At 41.9% G+C, this 11,079-nt stretch overlaps 2 protein-coding genes across 2 annotated transcripts; both read right to left on the bottom strand.

Moving 5' to 3' along the window:
- Window positions 1-270: 270 nt before the first annotated feature.
- Window positions 271-3,729, bottom strand: LOC135240142 (tubulin beta-4B chain). The gene is made up of 4 exons (XM_064309449.1): window positions 3,565-3,729; window positions 1,908-2,016; window positions 1,708-1,818; window positions 271-1,525 (listed from the first exon to the last, which is right to left on the bottom strand). The coding sequence occupies exons 1-4, from the start codon at window positions 3,619-3,621 to the stop codon at window positions 465-467; spliced, it is 1,338 nt and encodes a 445-aa protein (XP_064165519.1). The 5' UTR covers window positions 3,622-3,729; the 3' UTR covers window positions 271-464.
- Window positions 3,730-5,615: 1,886 nt separating this feature from the next.
- On the bottom strand, window positions 5,616-8,604 carry LOC135240141 (tubulin beta-1 chain-like). The gene is made up of 4 exons (XM_064309448.1): window positions 8,429-8,604; window positions 7,231-7,339; window positions 7,021-7,131; window positions 5,616-6,838 (listed from the first exon to the last, which is right to left on the bottom strand). Exons 1-4 carry the CDS (start codon window positions 8,483-8,485, stop codon window positions 5,775-5,777), a joined length of 1,341 nt encoding a protein of 446 aa, XP_064165518.1. The 5' UTR covers window positions 8,486-8,604; the 3' UTR covers window positions 5,616-5,774.
- Window positions 8,605-11,079: the final 2,475 nt, after the last annotated feature.

Below are 11,079 nucleotides of genomic sequence, written 5' to 3'. Positions count from 1 at the left end.
CAACAAAAGACCCAGCGGTAACAACTGTTGCTAATGCATGCTCATTCATTCCCCTGTGTCAAACTGCTCCACAAATCCCACATCTATAAAGCACAAAAAATAATCATGTACTGACAAGCTATTGAATATAAATAGAACTAGCAATCAGAGATGCTTCAAGAGGAAACATGGCAAAATCTGTAAGGAGAAACTTGAACATGCTTGTGAAACTGACTGACCATGACTTCTGAAGAAATGTCAACCGAGATGAAAAAAGAAAAATCACACAAATTACCATGAAAGCTACTTTTTATTTGAAGTCTGCATCAATAAAAAGTTGAGAGAACTTTTATAACATATATATGCCAGTAAAACAGGGAAACAAGCACTGACAGAAAAAGGAAACTCGAGGAACACCAAGAAACAAAACGGCAGAGACAAACTAGAAAACTTTTAAAAATGCATGTGACATTAAGCAGTGCAGTTTAAGCCAGCTCCTCTTCTCCCTCCTCCTCAAACTCTCCTTCCTCTTCTGCAGTGGCATCCTGGTACTGCTGGTACTCAGACACCAGGTCATTCATGTTGCTCTCTGCCTCTGTGAACTCCATCTCATCCATGCCCTCTCCAGTGTACCAGTGAAGGAAGGCCTTGCGCCTGAACATGGCGGTAAATTGCTCAGAGATGCGCTTGAACAGCTCCTGGATGGCAGTGCTGTTTCCAATGAAGGTGGCGGCCATCTTGAGGCCACGAGGTGGGATGTCGCACACAGCGGTCTTGACGTTGTTGGGGATCCATTCCACAAAGTAGCTGCTGTTTTTGTTCTGCACATTCAGCATCTGCTCATCCACTTCCTTCATGGACATACGTCCACGGAAAACAGCAGCCACTGTGAGATAGCGGCCATGACGCGGGTCACAGGCAGCCATCATGTTTTTGGCATCAAACATCTGCTGGGTGAGCTCTGGAACTGTCAGGGCTCTGTACTGTTGGCTCCCCCTGCTGGTGAGGGGTGCAAACCCAGGCATGAAGAAATGGAGACGAGGGAATGGAACCATGTTGACGGCAAGCTTGCGCAGATCTGCATTGAGCTGGCCAGGGAAACGCAGGCAGGTGGTGACCCCGCTCATTGTGGCAGAGACCAAGTGGTTGAGGTCGCCATAGGTGGGCGTAGTGAGCTTGAGTGTACGGAAGCAGATATCGTACAGAGCTTCATTGTCAATACAGTAGGTCTCATCTGTGTTTTCTACCAGCTGGTGCACAGACAGGGTAGCATTGTAGGGCTCAACCACAGTGTCTGACACTTTTGGAGAGGGCACCACGCTGAACGTATTCATGATACGGTCGGGGTACTCTTCTCTGATCTTGCTGATCAGCAGGGTGCCCATGCCGGAACCTGTACCCCCACCCAGGGAGTGGGTGAGCTGGAAGCCCTGCAGGCAGTCACAGCTCTCAGCCTCCTTCCTCACCACATCCAGGACTGAATCGACTAGCTCTGCCCCCTCAGTGTAGTGGCCCTTTGCCCAGTTGTTTCCAGCACCACTCTGGCCTATGAACACAGTGAATTAACAAAATTAGCATCTTGACAGATGTAGTACTTTTTTTCCAGAGCACAAATAATCAATCATCCTTCCTCCATATGACTCGGAAGGGTTGATTATTCCATTTCAGCCATGCATTACTTTATTTGTACAATACCCCCTTCTTTACACCTCAGAAATTTCCACTTACCAAAGACAAAGTTGTCTGGCCTGAAGATCTGCCCAAATGGTCCGGACCTCACAGAGTCCATCGTGCCAGGCTCCAGATCCACCAGGACAGCACGGGGGACATATTTGCCACCTGTTAAAACAATTAAAAATGAGATGAGGTTGCACAATTTAAAGTGCACATTTGTTGAATCGCTTGGAGAAACAGAAATGGGCTCTCACCCGTAGCTTCGTTATAGTAGACATTAATCCTCTCCAGCTGGAGGTCACTGTCGCCGTGATAGGTACCGGTGGGATCGATTCCATGCTCGTCGCTGATCACCTCCCAGAACTAGAACAAAGACAGGTGTTTGTACCATATGGCTGCCAGGTAACACAAAACCTACTGTTTAGTGATATCCAATCTCCTCACTCCCAGAGCCAGCTCTAGGCAACAACAGCAGTCGCCTGGGAGGGGGGCAAACTAAAGGGGGAACGGGGGAATCCACGCTTTACATACATGAAAGTCAGCAGTTACAAAAGAGGTCCAGAAGTATAATAAGTCCAGAACAATGTACACTTAATTAGCAGCAACCGAGTTCTGTAGCATTAACAGTGGCTTAGCTGCCTCTGTAAAATTACAGGGAAAAGTTGCAGCTACTACCGTTGTGCAAATTATTGTTCAGGAATTTCACATTATAGACCTCTTTTGTAATCATCTGAGAAAGTGCTACCCAAATGCTATTAAAATCTTCTTGCACACAGACGAATGCAATGCAATGCAAGTTTGTTTTTCCCCCCAAAAAATAAAGAGGAATCATTGTTTTTTTTAATGCTTGCTTTTTGAATTGGTTTTGCCATTTATTTTTTGTACAAGTGGGTCACATAAATGATATACTTGCCCACTTCCTCAGTTCAATAGTGAAAGGCAAACGTACATTTTATTAGTTGTTGAATACAGTGACACTGTAATAGAACGTTAACTATAAATATTTTTATAATACGTCGCTATAATAGCCACCTGCGAATGACCCAAGTTAGTTTTAGCAAGCTAACTAAAGAAGCCGAGAGCATGTGCAACCCCGTAACTGCTGGATATGTGTGTGCGCGCCTATTTCGAACGATGGCACTGGCTGGGTCGATTAGCAAGTAACATAGCTATCCAATAAATGTAAAACAATTTTTGTGAAAGAACTATAAAGCTAGATTGTCAGATTTATTGGTAGTAAAAATGGCTAGCTAATTCTAGTAAATTAATGTAACTTTAAAACCGATGTACCCCGCTATACTATTCCATATGCTTATCAAGAACGTTAGCCATCTAACCGATAAGAGCAGTGGTGTAAGGTGACTAACGTTAAGTTGCTAGGAGACGGTGGAGGACTGGCACGTCGCAATTTACGCTCCAACAGAATCGGCTAGAACCAACTAAGTTTTAGTTATTTAACAGCAAACTTAAGTAAATCTTTTAAAGACCTATTAACATTAACTTTAGGAAATAAGTTATGTTCGCAAACTACGTTTATTTGCACACATCTTCGTGAAATTCAGCAATAGCTAGCCCAACAGCAATGCTCAAATTGTTATGCAGCAACTTTAGATAGCTACCAAGCAAAGTAGCTAGCAAAAAAGATATGTTCGTGCTTTAGTCTAGCCATCTGGTGAGCCATCAAGTAAACTTGCCAAGCAACCACGCTTAATACATATTTTAGCAAAGATTACTGGTAGTTGGCCATCAAGTGAATTTCCTCCAAATGAGACGGCTAATCGGCTAGCCATGCAAACACTTATTTGACTCCACTGACAATTAAGTAAGACAGATAGATAACGCCAGCTACAGTAACTACATTGGTCTCATTTTTTCCCACAAACATTCCACCTCAGACAGCAACCAACCAACCTTGGCTCCAATTTGGTTTCCACATTGGCCAGCCTGCAGATGAACAATTTCCCTCATTTTTTAGAATAGTTGAACAAAATCGTGCTATGTGCAGGAATACTTCGGGCTCACTCAGAGTCCTAGTTCGAAAGACGCTCAGCTTCTTGACTTCAACGGTTGAAAAATCCCACAGTGGATTTATACAATTCTCAAACCATTCATTTCAATTGTTGCTGTGGTAACCAGTCATAACGAAATCAAATGGCTACAAAAACTGTCAATCCCAAAAATACACAGTCTTATTGGCTAAGCGATCAACCTCTTTGGTGTTCTCGGTTTTCATTGGTGTGACGATGTTATTTCACGTAGTCAATGGTAACGAATAGCCAAACACTTGGAGGCCAGACAACCGTAAAACTGTATTCTTGAAACCAGTTACGCCAAGTAGTTTTTTTTTTAGCGGGCAGAGCAGATGTATTACAGTTAGAAAATAAACTGCTGAACAAACTTGTATGAGTTGTAACCTAGCAGCCGATACTTGGTATTGTTGAGACTCGCAAGAAGTCTAGCAGCTAGTGAACAATTAATTATGAGCATTTGGCTGAACTCTTGTACATTATTGTTGCTGAGTGACAGTGTTGCTAGGTTATAGAGGAACAAGTTAGTTAAATGTAAGGCTCGGTAATCGTATGTAAAACAACGACTGGTTACCTAACCAATCATTTATGGAGGACTAAATGTGCCAAAATAAAATAAATAAATAAATGTGGAATTAAATAAATAAATCATTTAATAATTAAATAAATACTTCATTTTATGTCGATTAGACTAACGCATGTAATCCGAAATGAAAACAAACTTCAACAGTTAACGTGACGTTTAAATGCTCCCATTGATAGGGATAATCAGTTGTGATTAGGCTTTGTTAAAGAGGTAGCGAGTTAGGGATGGAAGTACTGTAACCTGGGAATTTATTAGTTTATTTGCGCATAGAATGCTGAAGAGGTAGTTAAACGTTAGATTTTTTTTGTTCCGTGCGTAGCCTACCTAATTTGGCAACTCGCCTGCATGGCACCTGTACTCTCTTGTAAAAAGAAAAGTGTGACACGTTCGAGCATTTACCACATGCTTGAACAGTGAAACGCTTAAAAACGTTGAAGCATGTACCCATGCACATGTTGTCAACGCATTCGAAATTGTCACAAGCGTCATATAGGGGTGGAAATTAAGACCATCGAAGGGGCCCAGGCTGACAGGGGACTAAAAAAATATGAGAACATAGGATGAATAACTTTTTGCTTCAAGAGAACTGCAAGTCTGCAAAGGTAGTTATTTGAAGTGTTAAATGGTTGATTATTATGCTCTGGAGGTGTGGTTTCAGTAATTGTGCAGGATTTGGGTGGCCTGGGGTTGTGGGGCCCAAAATCCTTGGCGATGCCCCTGGTCACTAGCATAAGATGCTTGTAACATACTATTATAATAATACTACTGTATATTATACTAGTATAAATAGGAAACAATGTTCCTCTGTGTGATTGTATGCAAAGGTGAGCCAACATGGATCATACTATACCACCAAACTATTTCTGCTGGCAAAGTGTATATTGATAACTGTATTAAAAATAAAAAAAGTAACATTGTTGTCGCTACAAACACCTTCCAGTAAGTTTGTCTTGTAGATACTGCGAAAATAGTTCCAATTTAAAAAATATTCTTCAAATAATTTGACAAAGCAATGCAGTTTGACAGCTATTAAAATGGTGCATCAAGTTCATCCCTTTTGTGGATATATTTGCAATTTGTCTTTGCACCGGCCAAACCTAAAACAAATTCCCAGTTTGCGAGCAGTGTCATCTTATTTGCATAATTAATTTATAAAAATTGTTAGAAAACTTTAGTTACAAAACCATATCCTCTCAGATAGGGTTGTGCATTCATGAGAATAATAAATATTTTGGGCCTTCATCTTTATGTTGAGTCACTAGTTGTTTTGCAAAGTTGTGAATACAGGGCATGTGTGATGGAGCTGAGTTATATTGTGCTTATAATAAAACAAGTATGAACGCATAATGTACTTTCAAAGGCTGTTTTATTGGGCATTTTCTTCTGTACATAAAGAAAGAAGGAATGGTAAAGACAACATATAAAATTAAAGGGACAATGACTGAATAGGATACAATGCTCAGCACATCAGTGAAATGTTACAGCTCAGTGTATATACAAAAATCAGTTTAAGCCAGCTCTTGTTCTCCCTCCTCATCCTCAAACTCTCCCTCCTCATCTGCAGTGGCATCCTGGTACTGCTGGTACTCAGACACCAGGTCATTCATGTTGCTCTCTGCCTCTGTGAACTCCATCTCATCCATGCCCTCTCCAGTGTACCAGTGAAGGAAGGCCTTGCGCCTGAACATGGCGGTAAATTGCTCAGAGATGCGCTTGAACAGCTCCTGGATGGCAGTGCTGTTTCCAATGAAGGTGGCGGCCATCTTGAGGCCACGAGGTGGGATGTCGCACACAGCGGTCTTGACGTTGTTGGGGATCCATTCCACAAAGTAGCTGCTGTTTTTGTTCTGCACATTCAGCATCTGCTCATCCACTTCCTTCATGGACATACGTCCACGGAAAATAGCAGCCACTGTGAGATAGCGGCCATGACGCGGGTCACAGGCAGCCATCATGTTCTTGGAATCAAACATCTGCTGGGTGAGCTCTGGAACTGTCAGGGCTCTGTACTGTTGGCTCCCCCTGCTGGTGAGGGGTGCAAACCCAGGCATGAAGAAATGGAGACGAGGGAATGGAACCATGTTGACAGCAAGCTTGCGCAGATCTGCATTGAGCTGGCCAGGGAAACGCAGGCAGGTGGTGACCCCGCTCATTGTGGCAGAGACCAAGTGGTTGAGGTCTCCATATGATGGTGTGGTGAGCTTGAGTGTACGGAAGCAGATATCGTACAGAGCTTCATTGTCAATACAGTAGGTCTCATCTGTGTTTTCTACCAGCTGGTGCACAGACAGGGTAGCATTGTAGGGCTCAACCACAGTGTCTGACACTTTTGGAGAGGGCACCACGCTGAACGTATTCATGATACGGTCGGGGTACTCTTCTCGGATCTTGCTGATCAGCAGGGTGCCCATGCCGGAACCTGTACCCCCACCCAGGGAGTGGGTGAGCTGGAAGCCCTGCAGGCAGTCACAGCTCTCAGCCTCCTTCCTCACCACATCCATGACTGAATCGACTAGCTCTGCCCCCTCAGTGTAGTGGCCCTTTGCCCAGTTGTTTCCAGCACCACTCTGGCCTATGAACACAGTGAATTAACAAAATTAGCATCTTGACAGATGTAGTACTTTTTTTCCGGAGCACAAATAATCAATCATCCTTCCTCTCCATATGACTCGGAAGAGTTGATTATTCCATTTCAGCCATGCATTACTTTATTTGTACAATACCCCCTTCTTTACACCCCAATTTTCCACTTACCAAAGACAAAGTTGTCTGGCCTGAAGATCTGCCCAAATGGTCCGGACCTCACAGAGTCCATCGTGCCAGGCTCCAGATCCACCAGGATAGCACGGGGGACGTATTTTCCACCTGACATATATGTTAAAGAAACAATTAGGGCATTTGAGCATTATCTAATACAAACAGTCACCCACACATTTTCAAAGCGCAGACTAAAATGGTAAATACCTGAAGCTTCATTGTAATATACATTGATTCTGTCCAGCTGCAGATCGCTGTCTCCATGGTAAGAGCCTGTAGGATCAATGCCATGCTCGTCACTGATCACCTCCCAAAACTGAAAGTTTAGAGAGAAAAAATAAACTTATATTTTTCTACCATTTAAATATGCAACATTTGACAAAGGACAACATGTGGAAGAATTAATGCAATGTATAGCCTAGTGTTAAATTATTTTAATTCATTAGGTCTTTTTTCTATGATTGGAAGGCAAGTAATTGTGACTGCATCACTATCATAGAATTACACAAATTGTATAACAAAAAAAAAAAAAAAAAAAAAAAAAACATAATTGTGGTTTGGTTTAATAATTTCATATAAAGGTACTGCATGGTATAGGAAAACATACAGGCAAATCTCTTCAGATAGGGTTGCCAATTAAAATAAAAAAAATCTATATTTTTCCTTTATTCACTTTGACAGACTTAACGCTTTTCCGTGCTCCTACAAATCATTCTAGCTCAAATCATCTCAAGCGCGGAGGGGTAAAATTTGAGCTCCCAGGCGGTAGCATGTATGAACTATGAAGCCGCGCGCGCTTTATGCACCGATTGGTTGGACAGTGATTATTTGAATTCTAAAACCTACGACGTCATGCGCTACAACGTGCCGACGCAAACCCACGTCCGCAAAGAAGGAATTGGCGAGTCATCCTGAATTAAATGTAGGCTACTATAAGGGCGGCTAACATCTGCTTGGCCAGTATATTTTAATCATACATATATTGACGTTTTATAAAATGACGTGATATAAAATTAGTGAAAGCTACGATATTCATTTAAATATACTTAAACTAAACTTACAGTTCGAGCAAATGAACGCCGAAACAAAGAAGCAAGCGGTGGCGGCCTTATCCAGTGCCACAACGCAGTAGAAAATTAACGTGGCATAGACCTTTTCTACAAAATTTTCACTTTTTGCCGATTGCTACGCCATATAATATTTTTTAAAGTGCATAATTTATAAGATTGTTAGCCACCAAAGCAGAATGGTTCGATTTAAACATTTATAGAGGGAAATGCAAGATGTAGTTTTATTTGCCTGTCATTTCAAATCTTTGTGTTCTCTTGTTTAACACAACCTCACAAATTAAATACAATTATAAAACGCATATAAATATGGATTTTTAAAATGTAAAAGTACTAACCTTTGCTCCAATCTGATTACCGCATTGCCCTGCTTGAAGATGCACAATTTCCCTCATTTTCGTTTAGAAAAACTCGTAACCTAGTTTAAGACAAAAAATATACGAAGTATCTTCTGCTTACACAATTCTTTTAGTACAGCGACGTCAAATAAATGCTCCACTAGCGGATGTTCCCGGTTTTGATGCAAGATATAGGACGACACCATCAGCAGCCATTGGCTGGTATTTCAAAACGCCTACTTTCTGCACTTTTAAAACCAATCGGAATGTGAACATACAAGCAACTGTGATTGGTTAAGGACATATGACATTCAAATTAGATATTAGAAATGGTAACTGCGCAACACGATTGAATGCTTTAATGTGGGGTGTCTCACGTTCCAATAAGTTTTTAAATTATTAATGATTTTGAGTGGAGTGGAGTTCTTTTTCTTACCTCTTTGTTACGCCCAATTCCAACTACTGCATGGAAGGTGATTTTGATGAACCATTGCTACTTTTTAGGTTTTCCTATATAAAGAGTTCCGGTAATACCATGCACCTCTCGGAAACATTTGCAAGCTATGTATCGCTTTGCACCAGCTGCTGATTGTGATCAAAACAAGTGTGCGAAACTGGTTGCTGTATTTTATGTTATGTATGATAAAGAAATACGTTCTCGGTACATTCGACATGCTTTTCACAGTTCTGTGAAATTTGTGTATATGCAATGGCCTGCATTTATGCACAGATTGTTAGCCAAGGCAACGGAAACTGGGCGTGCACGATTTGCAGTAGCTTTTGATGTCAGCCCTGGACCAGAAATATTGCAACATTATATTGCCGCCTTTTGTGAAATCGTAAAGCATGAAAACAAATGCTGTACTGTTGCGTCCATTTGATATACAGTGGCAATATAAAATTAACATTTAATTCTGTCCACAGCTGAGTTTGTTCGGAACAAAGTGGGTCCATTAGCAAGAACGTAGGCTAATGCATTTTGACTACGCTGTTTTTTACTGGCTTGAAAGCACTTATCCTTTGTTCCTGCAGCAAACAGGAACACCTGGGGTAAAGCGGAAAAATACCAAATGTAAAATCGATAGCAGAGGCTACATGGTGACCTAGCATGCTTGAGTACACGGAAGCCGGTGCAAATTAGATAGCAAAAGAGGACCGTTGCAACCTCTGGTCTAAAAATCCCCACTGTGGCAAATGTGTGATTTTTAAATCGGTGATCTCCGCTCCAGCAATCAATCAGATCTTGTCAGATATAAAGTATTAATCCAGCGGACTACCCCATGTGTTGTAATGGCATTATAGCATTTGCTTGCCTCGGCGACAGTTTGGATCAATGGGCGATTTAGAAGGGCACATGTAGTATGACAGATACAGCTAGATTACAAAACCAAGACGTGGCTCTATCGAAGAAAAGAAGCAGCAAACGATTAATAAAATGACTGTTGTTATTCATTATACTGGGTTCCATTCGAGAACCATATTAAGGAACAGCAAGTAACATCCTGGATTAAAAATAAAAAAAACGTTAATGTATTAAATATGCGCATGACCCGCTCAAGGTGCGGAACAGAAAACCAGAAGTGCAGGAAGGAAGAACGGGTGTGTGTGCGCGCGCGCGCGCATGTGTACGGCTACGTGCGAACTAGCGGAGTCAATTCTGTGCTACGGTGATACTGCTCTTTCGAGCACATCCTGCCGCGCCTTGTTCCACTTATAGCGGTGAGAAACCATTGTCCAAAAATCAGGATTGAATTTCAGCTGCACAAGACTGTTAAAGCGGAGAGTGAGCTGCCGACAGAAGCTCCAATGAGAAATGCCATGCATCCAGTCATTCCGCAAAAATCGCAGCAAACAAGTAGGACAACATGGATACGAAACTAAGACAGATTTCCCTTAGCTAATTATCCCGCAGAAGCTGAGCTGCAGTCTCGTGATGCAACCAGGGGTTCAATGGTCTCATTAGGGTATATATATGATAAAAGCATGCGGGTAAAACAGAAAAAGATCAAAGTTCGCATAGCGCAAATGCCTAAGACCTCGTAATGCATCAACCAACCCTTTGCAAAGCCTAATCTTGCAGTGTCGGAAAACAGACGGTTCACTTGTTTAACCCTTTTAGTTACGTTAATCCGCTTCACACTGAAAAAAGACGGTTTAACAACCAACGTTCTGGCCTCATACCCGGTTCGTCTTGGCCAGGCCTCCGGGGAGCCTTCATTATTAGCTTTTATTTGGCATTTATTACCACCGTTAAGTTTTATTTATACAACGATTATGAATTTCATATTACACTTTTCCTTTATGACACTGAATAATAATTAAAAATTGTGGTTTATTTGCACATTACTGAACGTATTAGGCCTAGCTAATTGGCTAAACCTAACGTTAAACATTTTGCTAGCTAAGCACTTAGATTTGCTGGTGTAAGCCTACAGGAGGCTGCAGTGATTTTCTAGAGCCACGCTACGGCAAAGATGCTTGTGCCAGGAAGCGTCACGTGAGGAAGAAGTGCATTGAAAACTGGGGCGCTGGCAGGAAGAGGTGAGGCGTGGGGCAGTCAGTGGTGCCCTATTAGGACAGAACGGCCTGCAGGCAGTTGTGCTTATGTGGAAAATACTGAGATACATTTTCAAATGTGTTGTGCATTCTGA

This window comes from Anguilla rostrata, chromosome 14 (genome assembly GCF_018555375.3).
Source record: "Anguilla rostrata isolate EN2019 chromosome 14, ASM1855537v3, whole genome shotgun sequence".
NCBI classification, from domain to species: domain Eukaryota; kingdom Metazoa; phylum Chordata; class Actinopteri; order Anguilliformes; family Anguillidae; genus Anguilla; species Anguilla rostrata.
This window is presented reverse-complemented; position numbering and strand designations above follow the sequence as displayed.